Source organism: Molothrus ater, chromosome 19 (genome assembly GCF_012460135.2).
Source record: "Molothrus ater isolate BHLD 08-10-18 breed brown headed cowbird chromosome 19, BPBGC_Mater_1.1, whole genome shotgun sequence".
In the NCBI taxonomy this organism is placed as follows: domain Eukaryota; kingdom Metazoa; phylum Chordata; class Aves; order Passeriformes; family Icteridae; genus Molothrus; species Molothrus ater.
The window spans coordinates 1234378-1251736 of record NC_050496.2 but is presented as its reverse complement, the minus strand read 5'-3'; the positions used below and the strand labels follow the sequence as shown (position 1 = coordinate 1251736).

At 49.1% G+C, this 17359-nt stretch overlaps 1 protein-coding gene across 5 annotated transcripts in view; it reads right to left on the bottom strand.

The window, feature by feature from the left end:
* The window catches only part of SHISA6 (shisa family member 6), a 198837-nt gene that overhangs the window by 163066 nt on the left and 18412 nt on the right, over nt 1–17359 (bottom strand). For all 5 annotated transcript variants that reach the window (XR_008508718.1, XR_008508717.1, XR_008508716.1 and 2 more), the window contains exon 4: nt 3819–3914. Coding sequence is in view for 2 of the 5 variants with exons in the window: in XM_054516860.1 (XP_054372835.1) it covers nt 3819–3914 (96 nt within the window). In the remaining 3 variants the exon portion in view is untranslated. The remainder of the gene's footprint in view (nt 1–3818; nt 3915–17359) is intronic.

Below are 17359 nucleotides of genomic sequence, written 5' to 3'. Positions count from 1 at the left end.
GTGTGTCCCCGGAGCTCTGAACCCTCCCACGGCACCAGCAGCAGCAGGAATGTGGGATTCCTCCCACACAGGAATGTGGGATCCACCCTCCCTCTCTGGGGGCTCAGTGCCCTGTGCCCTCCCAGTGAACCCCTCAGAGCTGCTGGCGCTCAATTCCACACAGAACTGAAAGCTGCTGCCCCAGAACAAACCACCCAACCTCCTCCTACCGAACCTGGGACGAGATCAGCCCTGCCTGGTGCCTCACCACAGGGAATTCTACACCCTGAGGAGCCAGGATTCACCCCTGGACCATCCTGAGAGCAGAGGAGCTGCCCATGGCTTGGGGAGCACAAACTGGAACGGCTCCAGAGCCCTCAGGGATGCATGGCCCGGGGGAATGCCATGGAAGAGCCATGAATGCCCATCCTGGGCATGGCACACACGTGGATCTGCTGCTTTGGTATCCATGGTGCCTTGGCACGGCTCACGTCTTTGTCTTCTGCCCAAAATAGATGAGCTCTTAAATATTACTCAGCACTTGGAGTTCTGCCACAGCACAGTTGAGAAAACACCAAAAATGTGTCTCCCAGTGCAGAGAAATATTGAGAGGAACTTCACTGGCTTCGTGCAGGGCAGGGCAGAACCCCCTCCACAGGGCAGGGTGGGGTTACCTGGCTGGGGTGGAGGGTGGAACACAAGGGCTGGAACTGGGAAAGGACAGGACCTGCTCATCCCAGTGGGAATAGGAGAAAAGAGCACAGAACCTGCTCATCCCAGTGGGAATAGGAGAAAAGAGCACAGAACCTGCTCATGTAAATAGGAATAGGACAAAAGAGCACAGAACCTGCTCATCTCAGTAGGAATAAGAGAAAACAGGACAGAACCCACTCATCTAAATAGGAATAGGACAAAAGAGCACAGAAAACCTGCTCATCTCAATAGGGATAGGAGAAAAGATCACAGAACCTGCTCATCTAAATAGGAATAGAAGAAAACAGGGCAGAACCTGCTCAGATAAACAAGAATGGGACAAAAGAGCACAGAACCTGCTCATCTCAGTGGGAATAGGACAAAAGAGCACAGAACCCACTCATCTAAAAGTGAATAGGATGAAATAGCATAGAACCCACTCATCTAAATAGGAATAGGACAAAAGAGCACAGAACCCACTCATCTAAAGCCTCGTCTGAAGATCTCACCCCTCCTTACAGGTATTGGGTGGTGACTTCAAGCTGAACTCAGGAAAGCTGTCACACAGTATTTCCCCAAATCCAAGCATTTCAGGCACAATGCCAATGGCAGAACCCCTCAGTCCTTTGTGACACCCCCCGTGCCCCCGTCACAGCACAGACAGACAGCCAGCTCATGTCACAGACACAGACAAAGCCACACATGAGCACAAGCAGGTCCTGCAGCAGGTGTGAGGTGCTCATCACTCCCACCACCCAGCAGTGGGGCAATCTGTCGTTAAGAAACTGGAAACGAACATTACAGCACTGTTCCAAAACCAGGTGGATTTACAGGCAGCTGAAAGGTAAATTCTAAGGCCAGTCCATTCTGATGCCTATAAGCAGCCAGGATATTCATTTCTTGAGAGAACAAAGCCTTTTGTTCTATTTGGAACCCTCCCTGTCTGAGGGCTGTGGTGGATGAGCAGGCTGCATTCCCAGTGCCCACTGTCCCCCTTGCCAGGGACAGGAAATGTGCTCTGGAAAAGGTGTGGAAACCCCTGGACCCCTACAGGAGAGCAGAGCCTTTGCAGCTGGAGGAGGAGAGGAGGTTTAGTTCTCACCTGGGAAGGAACTGGGAGCAGCCTTTTTGTCCAGCAAACTGCTGGGAGGTGCCTCAGGAGTGTGAGGTGAGGATAACTCACCTGTTTGAGACAAAGAGCTGGGTTTACAGCCCTGCCCAAGGATCTCCAGGGCTTGGTGGAGCTCATCAGGACACCCCACTCCTAGGGGACACCATCACTGCTGGGACACCTTTGCTACCTGGCCCTAAAAACGCTCCTGATGTGGCAGGACATGACCACAAAACCCCCTTGGGATGGGGACACCTTGTGTGAAATGTCAGCCCTGGCTCCTCACTGGAACCTGGGCAGCTCCCAGCCCACCTGAGGGTCCTCTGCTTCCCTTCCCTCGGTGCAGAGCTGGACTGGGACTGCAGGGATTGCATTACAAAAGTGGGATTGCAGGGATTGCATTACAAATGTGGGACTGCAGGGATTGCATTACAAATCTGGGACTGCAGGGATTGCATTACAAATCTGGGACTGCAGGGATGGGAGAACAGATCTGGATTGTGGGGATTGCATTACAAATGTGGGATTGCAGGGATGGGAGAACAAATCTGGGATTGCAAGAGGTTGGATAACAAATCTGGGATTGCAGGGATGGGATAACAGATCTGGGATTGAAAGAGGTTGGATAACAAATCTGGGATTGTAGGGATGGGATAACAGATCTGGGATTGCAGGGATTGGATTGCAAATTTTGGACTGTAGGATATTGGATTACATATCAGAAAGTTCAGGGTATTGTATTACAAGACTGGAACTGCAGAGCATTGGATTACAGGGTACTGGACTACAGGAGTGGGATTTCCAGGGGTATTGGATCACAAATCTGGAATTTCAGGGTATTGGATTACAGGGCTGGGATTTCAGGGTTTTGGATCACAAATCTGGGATTGCAGAGTACAGGATTACAGGGGTTTGGATCACAAATATGGGATTGCAGGGTATTGGATTACAGGGTATTGGATTACAAGTCCCACGGGTGCTGCCTCAGCCTCAGTAAACTTTATTTAAGCACACACAGACATACACAGACAATATACATATATTTGTTTCTTCTCTGACAGTTCTACAGGACCAACACTACTTTGGATGACACTCGTGGAGAACTGGAAAAAGTGCAGGAAATGTAGTTTAAAAAAAAATTTAAAAAATTAAAATATCAAGGTCTTTTAATCATTTGTGAGTCACGGTCATCCACAGAAACAACACAGGAGCGTTCAACCAGGCGAGCACGAGGACACAGTACATTGGTGAGAGAGGAATCTCCACATACATTGTGTCTGCAGGGGGTACAGCAGTCTTGGGGACACAGAAGGGGACAGGAATGGCACATGCACCCCCGGTGTCACAGCCAGGCCACCGGTGGCACTGGGGACAGGAGGACACTCCGAGCACGTCTCACTGTACACCAGAAAAACTCACCAAAAGCATCACCAGTGAACATTGCCTGGGGTTGTGGTGGCACCAGGACACGGCTCTGGTGGCACCAGGACGCCCTGGATGTTCGGTTATTTGTGTTAAAGCTGTGTCTGCACAGATATTTATATACAGTACATGTACACAGAACATACACACAGCAGCACATGTCGATTTTCGTGGTTTCCTGTTTTGTACATTATATCACAGGTTATAGGAACACAGAAAATATAGGAGCTAAAAAGAAATAATTTTATAAAATATTCATCATAACCCCCCTGCCCACCCTACCATTTAAATAAATAAATAACTAAAAGAAAAGCCCAGAAGTCAAAGAAAGGAGCTCCAGCCCCAGAGTCTGGAAGTGGTCACTGCCTGCCCTGGGACAGATGGACATTGCTGCCCTCCCTCTCAGGAAAACCCAGAGCTGCAGGAGCCACTGCCCAGCCGGGGGAGCCTGTACCGCCCTGCCAGGACCTGCAGGTCCTGCCCTGCCCAGCCCGAGCCTGCCCCGCATCTCCGGGGCCGGCCCCGCTCCAGCTGCGGGCACCCAGCTCCGGGTTCGGATTGCAAACAATCGTTTCATTGCATTGGATTTAGCAAAAAATGGTTTCCACTGTACCCTTCGTGTGTCCTCTTCCTAACGTGACAAACCCGGAGGAGATGAAATTATGGAGATCTGGCCCTCCACTGCGATAAATATCCTTCCCATAGTGACCTGCAGGGAAAAGGAAACACAGACACCTTCAGCCACTCTATCCCTGTGCATATACAGATATTTATATTTTTATATATTTTATATATATTTACATATAGTTATATATACTTATAGATTCATATATACACATTTATATTTATAGTTATAGTAACATATAATATAATATAATATATAATATATAATATATAATATATAATATATAATATATAATATATTATATATTATATATTATATATTATATATTATATATTATATATTATATATTATATATAATATATTATATATTATATATTATATATTATAAAATATAGAATATGGAATATAGAATATAAAATATATTTATACCTTTCCATATATACTTATATATATTCATATATTTTATATATGTATATATATCTATATACATTTATGTATATAATATATAATAATTGAATAATATAATATTAATATTAGAATATATTAATATAATAATTATATAAATATATTTTGCCTATATATATTTCTATAAAATAGATTTAGATCTTTCTATTAATATTTACATTTATATTTATATTTTTCATATTTTTTTTAAGTTTTATTTTTATTTATTTATATATGTGCTATGCAGCCCTTCTGTCCCCCTCACACACATTGCACAATTTAAGGCACCCTGAGAGTGGCCCAGAAAACGACACCTGCAGCAACATCAAAGCCTGAATTATTTCCTGGCAAAGATTTTTGAAGAAGAACAACTTGCACATGTTGGAAATTGTGAGCAGAATCTGGGAGAGGAAGCCCCAAAGGGCCAAATCCAAGAACCCAATCCTCAGGAAATTGTCTCACCCAGGCTCAGATCCACCTTTGTCCTCCCGGGTCTCAGAGGGAATCAGAGGAGATTCTCAGCCCCTGAGGGCACCCTGGTGGCAGAGTTCTGTCCCCAGGTGCCAATGTCCCTGCTGGGGACAGCCTCTGAGGTCCCCCTGTGTCAGGGCTCTGTCCCCAGGTGCCAATGTCCCCCTGTACAAAGGGCTCTGTCCCCAGGTTCCAATGTTCCCCTGTACCAAGGGTTTTATCCCCAGGTTCCAATGTCCCCCCTGTACCAAGGGTTTTGTCCCCAGGTTCCAATGTCCTCCCTGTGGCAGGGTTCTGTCCCCAGGTTCCAATGTCCCTTTGTGTCAGGGTTCTGTCCCCAGGTGCCAATGTCCCCCTGTACCAAGGCTTCCGTCCCCAGGTGGCAATGTCCCCCTGTACCAAGGCTTCTGTCCCCAGGTGCCAATGTCCCTTTGTGGCAGGGTTCTGTCCCCAGGTGCCAATGTCCCCCTGTACCAAGGCTTCTGTCCCCAGGTGCCAATGTCCCTTTGTGGCAGGGTTCTGTCCTCAGGTGCCCATGTCCCCCCTGTACCAAGGCTTCCATCCCCAGGTCCCAATGTCCCTGGTGGGGACAGCCTCTGAGGTCCCCCTTTGTGGCAGGGTTCTGTCCCCAGGTGCCAATGTCCCCCTGTCCAGGCTGGTCCCCCATAGCAGCAGCACAGCAAACTTGGGTTTTGGGACAGCTCCTCAAGTGCCTCCTCAAAAGACTCCTCAGAGCTTTCCCAGTCCCTGACAGCACTGCAGGTTCAAGAGACACCCAGCTCTTTAATATTTTAATACATTAATAAAGGAAAAAAGAAAAGCACGCCCTGCCTGCCTGTTACCATGCAAAGCTCTGAAATGAGGACACAGATGATTTTTCAGATACTCTTTATCATCTCCTCCCTTTTTCATGTTGTTAATTTTTCTGCTCCTATTATTTCAGGAAGAGGCAGAGATAAGAAAGGTGCAGGGGGAGGGAAGGGGGGCGGCTGGGATGCAGCTGAATGCCAGGGAAATTCCATTTTCCCTGATTTCCTGCCCGGGCTGTGGTGGCAGGAGGTGCTGGCCAGGACCAGGAGGGCACCCAGGCTCCAGGTGGGAGCAGCTGGGGCTCTGTCCTGCCTGGCCCACGCTGCTCCACAGCCCTTCTCTGCTCTGCAAAAGCAAAAAAACCCCAAAAGCTGTTTGTTCCCACCCCATTCCAGGCACTCTGGCAACACCTTGGGAATGAGAGAGGTTTTGGAGCATTCCCTGTTTCCCTCGCAGCCACTCACTGTCCCCAGAGCCACACAAATATTGCTGCCACCTCCAGCTGAAATCAGCTGCCTCTCACAATTCCCTCCAGAGAACCGGCTTAAGAACAGATCAAGGAGGGGAAGTTTATAAAAAAGCAAACATTTACTGGCAGATTGAGGGTTCCTCATCAGCCATTTGCTCTCTGAACCTTGCTCTGCCCCTGCTTATGGAACATTGTAGTTCAATTAAAACATCCCTGTGATAACGAGCCATTAGCATTTGAACAGGAGTTACATTTTCCCAGGAGAAACTCAGATTTGCAGACTTCAAGCAGCACGATTTTCCCTTTCCATGGATTTATTACAGTGTGCTACGTTTGCTTTTGGCTTTGGTTCTTTTAATTCCTGCTCACTTGTGATCATTTCTTTTGGCCTTGCAAAATTCTGGGAGTGATTTTTCCTTTCAGAGAGAACTGGGAGCTGCTGGGGGGGCCAAATCCAGGTGTTGTTATTCCATTTATTTGCCACAATGCCATCCTGAGCAGGGTGTTTCACCTGGAAGCGAGGGGTCCCTTGGAGCAATCCCAAATGCAGGTGCCCAGTGGGAGCACAGGAAGGAAATTCCCCATTTCCTTCTGCACTGGAGGGGAGGTTTTCCTCTTTTCTGCCTCCAGATGTGCTCTCCCCAAGGTGCTGGAGCTGCCTGTGCCATGGGCTGGGAAGGAACTCCTGGGACTCATCCCAGATGGATCCACAGCCTGGACCTTGCTGTTGCCCTGGTGAGACAGCTAAAACGCCAAACTCCTCGAAAAACCAGCATAGATGGAGTGATCTTCATTTTATTTCAAATTTCAGGGATTTTTCATTGAATGACAGAATGGTTTGGGCTGGAAGGGACCTTAAAGTCCCCCCAGTGCCAGCCCTGCCATGGCAGGGACACCTCCCACTGTCCCAGGGAGATCAACACAGCCCTGATCCCCAGCAGAGACTGAAACAGGGTGGAATTTTCACTCCTGTTGCAAACAGGTAGAGAAGTTACTAAAGAAAGCCCTCATGAAATCAGGCCTGCTCTGTTAAATGAATATCCAGCCTGTCACTTCTCCCAAGAGCAGTTTGCAAGTTCTCATACGAAAACAGCTTGGGAAATAAAGTTCATTAACACAACCACCTATTCCTAGGGTATAAAAAACAAGTGCACCTGGATAAACAATAAGATCTGTCCCACGAGAATTAGTAGAAAAAAATGTGTAAACTAACTAAAAACACAGAAGTTTGATAGATGTGCAAAATACCATGGACTGACCAATGAACTGAGTGTGAATTGTCAACCAATAGGATCTGATAAAATAATGATAATAATGATAATAATGATAATGATGATAATGATAATAATGATAATGATGATGATGATGATAATAATAATAATAATAATAATAATAATAATAATAATAATAATAATAATATCTACACAATAAAGATTTGGCTTTTCCTGCATGAAGAAAAATGGAGTCCTGGCTCATTTATTACATCACATTTCTTTCCCCCCTCTCCTCTGGTTACAAGAGAGCAGAGTGCTCTGCCTGCCACACAGAAAAAAAAGGCAAATTCTTCAGGGCACAGAGCTCAGAGGGAACATTTCATTACAAAGGCATCCTACAGAAGTCACATATGGAACAACCTCGGCCACAAACTGCAATTACAACCCCAGCTCTGCTTTAACAGAATTATTAGAGCTGAACTAAAATGCTGTTATCCACCTCTTGGAAATGTTATTACTGAGCCCAGATTACATCACCCCGAGAAGGGCAGACAGGGACTGGCGTGGACAGACTTCTGCAAGATGCACAGAGATGTGACCTCAGCCTGGCCACAAACTGCCCTGGGGAAAGGAGCCCTGCACCCAGGGAGAAGCCCTCACATCCTCAGCACAGACATTGCCAGACAGATCCCTGCAGGAAAAGGAAAAAAATGTTCAATTTTGGAGGTTCCACAGCTTCTGGTGCTGCTCATTTCTGCTGGAGTGATTCTTTGGGGCTGTTCCCCACACAACAGAGCTGCAGTGATCCTTTTGGGGTTGTTCCCCACATGACAAAGCTGCAGTGATTCTTTGGGGCTGTTCCTCACACAACAGAGCTGCAGTGATCCTTTTGGGGTTGTTCCCCACATGACAAAGCTGCAGTGATCCTTTTGGGGCTGTTTTACACACAACAGAGCTGGAGTGATCCTTTTGGGGTTGTTTTATACACAACAGAGCTGCAGTGATCCTTTTGGGGCTGTTTTACACACAACAGAGCTGGAGTGATCCTTTTGGGGTTGTTTTATACACAACAGAGCTGCAGTGATCCTTTTGGGGCTGTTTTACACACAACAGAGGTGCAGTGATCCTTTTGGGGTTGTTTTATACACAACAGAGCTGCAGTGATCCTTTTGGGGCTGCTTTACACATAACAGAGCTGCAGTGATCCTTTTGGGGTTGTTCCCCACATGACAAAACTGGAGTGATCCTTTTGGGATTATTTTACACATAACAGAGCTGCAGTGATCCTTTTGGGGTTGTTTTACACATAGCAGAGGTGCAGTGATCCTTTTGGGGTTGTTTTACACATAGCAGAGGTGCAGTGATCCTTTTGGGGTTGTTTTACACATAACAGAGGTGCAGTGCTCCTTTTGGGGTTGTTTTACACATAACAGAGGTGCAGTGCTCCTTTTGGGGTTGTTTTACACATAACAGAGGTGCAGTGCTCCTTTTGGGGTTGTTTTACACATAACAGATCTGCAGTGATCCTTTTGGGGCTGTTTTACACATGACTGACCCTTTTACACACAAGCACTGACTCTTCCTCACAAAGCACCCAACTGAGCCCAGCTCCCTTCTCACCACTCCTTTATAGCATCTTCTTCTCATTGCTTACAGCTGTGGCCTGTTCAAGCCAGGCCTGCTCCTGATCTTTGCTAATTGGCCCAGCTGCAGCTCCTTAGGGGTGAGGTGACTTTATACACTATCTTTATTTTCTTATATTCTGACCCCCTCTACCTCTCTAAATGGGATTCCAGCAGCAGCAGCTCCCTGTGCCCTGCAGGGGCTGCTCCAGGCCCTGTCCCCTCCCTGTACACTCTGTACCCCTGGAACTGAGCTCAGGGGCTGGGGAGCAGAGCCAGGCTGTGCTGCTTCTGCTGGAATCTCATTTACAGAGGTTCTGATATTCCCCTCCTAATTAATTTGTTCTGTTCGCCTGCGACCGAACTGGCTTTTGTTCTTCGGGAGCTCCTCAAAAATTAGCTGCAATACCTACTGGAATTTAATTATATAGGCTAAGGAAGGTGATTAAGGGCACGGGGAGAGCTGATCACACCTCCCAGGCTTCAAGGGTATCAGCAGAAGGGAGGCAGAACCTGGAGGGGGAACATTGAGGAGTGACTGTCCCAGCAGGGATGGAAGGCTGAGATAAACATTCCCTGATATCAGAGAGCCTTTGGGGGGTCAGCTGTGCACCCCTAAAGTGTTGGGGTCCCTCACTGCTCACAGTGACCCCGAGAAAAGCTGGAAAGTCTCTTTTCCCAGCCTGGCACTTGAAGGAGTCAGGGCTCTTCATTTCTCATTCTCAAGGTTGTTTATTGTTTCTTATCTATAAAATTATTTCTCCTGCCCTGCCCAGGTCCGTCCAGCAGGACAGACAGAGACACTGTGCCTGCCCCTGGGCAGGGTTATGTCTTTATACCAAAAACTACCTGTACAGTGTTTACAATTACTTTCCAATTGCTATCACCTGTGTTAGACAGTGAGCTTCTACTCTAAACCAATCCAAAAGTGCCACCATCACAGCAGAAGATGGAGGCCAAGAAGAAGAAGGAGAAAGGCTGGACATGCCCAGATGCCTCCATCTTGCCCCCTGAATCCCCATTCTAAAAACCCCAAAATCTACTTTTCCACCCCGTGATAACTTCACTATCATTCTATTTAATTTGTCATGGCTTGCAGATCTTCATCCAAGGTTGGTAATTTGCTCCACAGGTCATAATCAAACCCCCAGGTGTTCTGGGCTCTGTGCCAGGGTCCCTGAGCCCCCTGGCAGGGTTTGGGCACTCAGGACAGCCAGAGGGATGTGCAGGGTCCTGACACTAAAGCTGCTCAGGTCTGCCTCAGGCACCATTCCAGGGAAACTGGGTGTGCACATCACCCCTGGCCCTGTGTGGCAGCTCTGGATCCTCTCAATGCCCTGGGGGGCTGAGGGGGGCCAGGCTGCAAGGGGAGCATCCCCCAGCACAGCTCGGGGGGGACTGACCCTGATCTCTGCCGGGATCAGCTGGATCCAGAGCCTGGGACCACAAATCCCAGCTCCCAGTGGGACACCTGAGCCACCCAGGCTGCTGAATATGGGGGAGGCAGGAACTGGGAGATCTTGGGGTAAACTTTGACAGAATTTCTGTAAAATGGCACAATTTCCTGCTAAATGTGAGGGAGATTCAGGAACTGGGGGGTCTTGGGGCAAACTTCACAGAAATTCTGTTAAACTCCACAATTCCCTGCTAAATATGAGTGGGATTCAGGAATTGGGAGATCTTGGGCTAAATTTCACAGGAATTCTGTAAAACTGCACAATTCTCTGCTAAATATGAGGGAGATTCAGGAACTGGGGGATCTTAAGGCAAACTTTACAGAAATAGTGTAAAACTGCACAATTCCTGGCTAAATATGGGGGGATCCAGGAATTGGCAGGGGGTGTCTTGGGGCAAATTTCACAGGAATTCTGTAAAACTGCACAAAATTTCCCTGCTAAACCTGAGGGGGATTCAGGAATTGGGGGATTCTTGGACCCAACTTTGACAGGAATTGTGTAAAACTGCACAATTGCAGCAGTGTCTGTGCCTCAGCCTGAGAGCTGGAAATGGTGATAACACTGATTTTCTCAGCTGGGCCTTGGGAGCCTCCTTATGAATATTTATGAAGTGCTCAGTTTATAATTGTGAGTAAATAAATGGGTGTGTGGAATTCACAGTCCAAGGATGAGAGCTGCTCTGTTTCACACCCTCCAAGGAATCATTCACGATTCCTGCTCTGCTCTGGAAGGAAAGGATTTGGGAAGCACAACTCCATAAACCATCTCAAAGGGAGCTGCAATCGGGAGAGAAAAGCCAGGACTTGAGGGGCAAATCCTGCTGAGGTCAGGAAAGGCAGGGAAAAGCTCTTGGCAGAACTTCCTGTGCCTGGGGATGGGGCCTGTGGGAGTTTATGAAGTGCTGATCCTTTCTTAAATCATTTTGAGAGGGGACAGTGTGCTCAGAGACTCAGAATCTTTTGGGATTTTACCCACTCGTTCCGTGTGGTACCTGTGGGGGGGTTTGGGAACCTGCTGGGAATGCTCCTGGTTGTTTTCGTGCATCTTCCTCCCCTCTTTGTCCTGAGCAGCAGCTGTGCATGGCCTTGTCCTTCTGTCCCTGCCCTTGTTCCCAGCTACCAGCAGCCAGATAAAAGTTCCCATTCCCAATGAAGCCGTGGGGTGATGGCAAGGCAGCTGAAACAGGACTAAATTCCCTTCCAAGCCAGCCTTTCCAGGGTTCCATGCCCCTTTCCTGGATGCCTGTCCCATGGTGGCCAGAGCTGGCCATGCCCTGCAGCTCCTCCTGTCCCTGTTTGTCCCTCTGGTCACACCCAGCCAGCCCAGCACGACTGCTCCAGGCAACCTCTGTCCCCATGGTCCCACCACCTTCCCTTCACCTGGGAAAATAAAATGTGACATTCCCATGGGAATGCTGCCCTGCCCACCTCTGTCCCCACATGGACACCCATTCATTCACATGAACCTGCAGCTGGAAAAATAAAACGTGACATTCCCATGGAGATGATGCCCTGCCCATCTCTGTCCTCACATGGACACCCATTCATTCACCTGAACATGCAGCTGGAAAAATAAAATGTGACATTCCCATGGGAATGCTGCCCTGCCCACCTCTGTCCCCACATGGACACCCATTCATTCACCTGAACATGCAGCTGGAAAAATAAAATGTGACATTCCCATGGAGATGATGCCCTGCCTGTGCTGTCCCCATGGTCCCACCACCTTCCCTTCACCTGGGAAAATAAAATGTGACATTCCCACGGGAATGCTGCCCTGCCCCTGCTGTCAGGAGGTTGAGAGGAGCTAAATCGCACCAGGCTGATGGATGATGGCACCCAAAATTAAACAGAGGAGTATTTATATTTACCTGCCCTCAGACCAACCCTCACTGGACAGAGCTGTGTCCAGCTGCCCCTTTGGTGTTCACTGGACAGAGCTGTGTCCAGCTGCCCTGCAGGGCTGGTTTTGCTCCCCTCCCTGAGAAGAGCCTTCAGGGCAGCCACCAGGCCACCTTTCCTTTTGGACTATTTTCTGTTTGGCTGGATTTCTAATGCCAGAATAATTACTTAGGAAAATTCCTTAATCAAGAGCACATTTGTGGAGGTAATGAGCAAATGGGTCAAGGAGAGCAGCGTGCCTTAGGAGCAGGAGCAGCTTCCCTGAGCAGCTCAGAGCTGGTGGCTGCAGGGAGCAGGGCTGGCCTGTCCTGGGCAGGATTCACAGCCCCCAGAGGAACACCTGGGCTCTGCCCTGTGTCTCTGCATCCCTCAGGGAGGCTCCCAGAAGGACCCACCCTCTGAGTGCTGCTGCTGTGCCCAGAGTGGCTGCAGAGTCCCCAGGGTTTGTGTGACGGTGTCACAGGGCTCTGAGGATGAGGGGAGAGACGAGGATCTGACTCCGTGTTTCACAAGGCTGATTTATTATTTTATGATATATATTACATTAAAACTATACTAAAAGAATAGAAGAAAAGGTTTCCTCAGAAGGCTGACTAAGAATAGAAAGGAATGAATAACAGAGGCAGCTGTCTTAGACTCTCTGTCTGAGCCAGCTGGACTGTGATTGGCCATTAATTAGAAACAACCCCATGAGCCCAATCCCAGATGCACCTGTTGCATTCCACAGCAGCAGATAACCATTGGTTACATTTTGCTCCTGAGGCCTCTCAGCTTCTCAGGAGTTAAAAATCCTAAGGAAAGGATTTTCATGGAAAGATGTCTGTGACAGGAGTGAGCTGGGGCACAGCAGAGCCACCTGAGCCTGTCCCACAGCTCTGGGGAGCCCAGGCCACGCTGAGGGGAGGGATGGGGGCACTGGTGGGGGTCAGTGCCGTGCCAGCCCCGGCCCTGTGGCCAGGGGTGCCCTCAGGAGCAGGGCACAGGAGCTGTGGCCAACTGCAGGCGCCCCAGGTGGCAGAGGGCAGTGCAATCAAAGCTCATCAACAATTCAGGAGCCAGTGAAACATTCATGGCCTGGCAGCTGCTGCGAGGTGAATATTTCATCAGCTGCACCAAGGATCACTGTGACAATCATGTTGGAGTGATGTTCACAGGTGTCACCTGCCACTGAGCACAGGGCTGGGAGCTCCTGTGCCACCAGAGAGGATCCCCATGGAGGGACCAGGGCTGGCAGCTCCCCCAGGGTGGGCTGCTGTCCTAGGGGGACGTTGTGTCCCCATTTGTGTGTTCTGTTTATGCTGGATATTGTGTTCTGTGCCTCCAGGACTGGCAGCGCAGGTGGGACAGGACAGCTGCTCCAGCTGTGCCACACCTGGAGCCCTGCAGAGCCTCTGGGATGGGCAGCAAGGAGGAGAAACACGCAGAGAGCAGCCTCAGAGGGAGAGAACAGCTCTGGCTCTGTGCTCTGGGGCTGCCAGGGGCGTGCAGAGGGGACAGAGCTCCCTGGGGCTCTGGGGACAGGGGACTCTGCTCTGGGACAGCACCCAGGGGATGGCTGGGGCTGAGCACAGGGAGTTTGGGATGGATTTCGGGAAAGGTTCTTCCCCAGAGGGTGCTGGGCTCCCCAGGGAATGGGCACAGCCCCGAGGCTGCCAGGGATGCCCAGGATGGGGTTGGTTTTGGGGTTTGGGATGGATTTCAGGGCAAGGTTCTTCCCCCAGAGGTGCTGGCACTGCCCAGGTTCCCCAGGGAATGGGCGCAGCCCATGGAATTCTACAATTCCATGATTCTACAATTCCGTGATTCTGTGACTCCATGATTCTACAATTCCATGATTCTACAGTTCCATGATTCTGTGACTCCATGATTCTACAATTCCATGATTCTACAGTTCCATGATTCTGTGACTCCATGATTCCATAATTCTGCGATTCTACAAAGGCTGCCAGAGCTCCTGGAGCCTTTGGGGATGCCCAGGGTGGGATTGTTGGGGGTCTGGGCAGGGCCAGGGCTGGACTCACAATCCCTGTGGCTCCAGCTCAGGAGATTCTCAGGTTCCCTGCATTCCTGCCGTTGGCAGACACTGAAAGCCACGTTCTGGATATTCAATATTTACCCCAGTGGTTTTGGGAGGGGCCTCTCTGAGCCCTGGGGCAGTGCTGGGACTGGCAGTGCTGGAACATCTGTGGGGGGCTCTTTTAGAGAGCAGCTCTTACCCACAGAAGTGATTTACCACCAGAGATAGAGGTGCTGGCACAGCTGACAAACCAGGGACAGATTTGGGGAGGGAGCTGCAAAAGGCCAGCCACATATTTCAGAGTTATTTTCCTGAGGAGGATTTGATGAGATGTGAACTTCATTATTTGCTAATGTTGCAGCACAGAGCCTTGTCCAAAGCCCAGGAGAGTCAGAAGGAATCTTTCCATTAACTTCACTGATTGTAAGTGAGATTGTGACAGATGTACTCCCTTTCCCTTCCTCCTCAAATATTTTAAATCAAACAGCACGAGCTGCTGTGTCCTTTCCTGGAGGAGGGCATTGCTCCCTCTCAGGGCTGCTCCAACAAATAACCCTGGGGAGCCTTTCAGGCCAGAGGGGCTGAGGGTATTAAAGCTTCAGGGAAGGGGAAGTGAGGCAAGAACCACTCAATTCCCAACGTGGCTGAAGGGCCAGAAGGAAACAGAGCCTGCACCAAAGATAAAAGTTGTTTGCAGACAATAAAATCATCTCCAGCATGAGCCAAACCTTCCTGCTGTGTGCCAGCTGAGAGAAAACCTCCACAAAATGCCCTTAGCACGTTCCAGAAGGAGGGGATGCCCTCCCAGAGCCCCTGGCCACTGCTCTGCTGGGGGCTGGGGCACCTCCTGCACTGGCACCTGCAGTGAAACAGTGAGACCCCCACCAAAGGAAAGGGTTGGCATCTGATTCCATTGACTCAGGATGCTGAACAGTTGCTTTATTCAACTATATTACATTATACTATACTGGATTAAAGAATACTGTACTACTATTAAAGAATACTAAAGAAAAACCTGTGACTGTCTGAGACAGCCAGGACACAGCACTGAGTGATTGGCCAAGGAATCAAAGCAATCCTCAGCAGAATCCAAGTGACAAATCCCTCTCAGTGAACAATCTCCATAACACATTCCACACGTGCAAAAACAACAGGGGCAGCAAGTAGAGATAAGAATTTTCTCTTCTCTCTGTGCTTCTCCAGGAGAAAAACCCTGAGAGAGAATTATCTCTCTGTTCAGAGAATGTGAATGCCACTGGCACCCTCTGCAAGCTGAGCTGGTCCATGCCAAGGGTCCCTCAGACCCCACGGTCACTGCTCTGCTGGGGGCTGTGGCCCCTGGGCCCCTCTGCAGTTCACTGCTCCAGGTGACAATGCCAAGGATAAAGCAGCCAGCCTTTGCTCCAGTACATTTTTGTGCAGTTTAAAGTGAAAATAACCCAGCTGGGGAGTAGAGGAAGCTGATAGTGATGGAGGCAGAGCATGGATTGAGTTGCAATATCTGGGCAGGGGTCCAGCAAGAGGGGAGGGGAGTTTGCTGATTCTGGCACACTCTAATGGAGCTCTGCTTGCAGCTCCTCACCTCTGTTTACACTCCATGGAGTGTGATAGGATCAGCAATCAGGAGCCAGGAGAGGCCCAGCACACACAATGTGCTCATAAAGATTTCATTCTTCACCGTGTCAAAAAGCAACTTTCTGGAGGCCAATTTAATTGTTGTCAATACCAGTTGCAAATTGGCCTTAACATTTTAAATTGATGTTTTCTGTAAACTGCCCTGATTAATGGAAGAAAAAGATTGTGTTTCTGCCTTTCTCCTGAAGATCTAATGGAGGTAACAAACAATAATTGATCTGGCAGGACACGGAGAGGCAAACAGGGAGGCTCAGACCTGCTACAGAAATGATTTTACCTGTTCACAGCTACAGAATGGCACAGCTCCTAGACACAGCTGTGGGCTGGCTTGGCTTTGCTCCTGAGGAAACTCTCAGCAGCTTTAACTGAAGTTCCTTAACTGCAGGCAGAGGAGGTTGGCTTTGGGGAAAGGCACTGAGAACCTGGAATGAGCCTGGATCCCCAGGGCTTTAGGGGGAGATTTTGGTAACCTGGAATGAGCCTGGATCCCCAGGGCTTTAGGGGGAGATTTTGGTAACCTGGAATGAGCCTAGATCCCCAGGGCTTTAGGGGGAGATTTTGGTAACCTGGAATGAACCTGGATCCCCAGGGCTTTGGGAAAAGGCATTGATCACCTGGAATGAACCTGGATCCCCTGGGCTTTGGGGGAAGGCACTGATAATCCAGAATTAATCTGGATCCTCTGGGCTTTAGGGGAAGGTTCTGAGAACCTGGAATGAGCCTGGATCCCCCTGGCCTTTAGGAGAGGGCACTGATAAACCAAAGGGAATCTAGAATTCCCTTGGGCTTTGGGAAAGGCATTGATCACCTGGAATGAACCTAGAACCCCTGGGCTTTAGAAAATATATTGATAACCTGGAAGGAATCTGGATCCCTTGGGCTTTGGGGGAAGGCACTGATAATCCAGAATTAATCTGGATCCTCTGGGCTTTAGGAGAAGCTTCTGATAACCTGGAGGGAATCTGGAATTCCCTGGGCTTTAGGGGAAGGTTTTGATAACCTGGAGGGAACCTGGATTCCCTGGGCTTTGGGAAAAGGCATTGATAACCTGGAAGGAATCTGGATTCCCTGGGCTTTGGGGGAAAGCACTGATAACCTGGAGTGAACCTGGATTCCCTGAGTTAAAAAAAAAATAAAATAAAGCTGTTGCCATAGTAACCCCCAGTTTGCAGATATCACCTGGCTGATAAGCACCCTGCTGGCCTTGAGGCTCTGGGCCTGCTCTGGGCCCAAGGAAGGCTCAATCCACCCAAACTCTTGGAGCAGGCACCTGGTGCTTGTCCCAGGGCTCTGGGTGCTGCTGCTGGGTGGCTCCTGCTGGTGTCATTTTCCTCCACCCCCTCCTCTGTTTCCCCACAACACACAGACTTTCTGAGTTATCCCTTCAATCGTTTTTTTCACATTTGTCACTTGTTAGCTGCTTTAGCACACGAGCCCCTGCCATCACTCACGGGGGATATTTGGGTGTGAGACACCTGAAATTACTGCA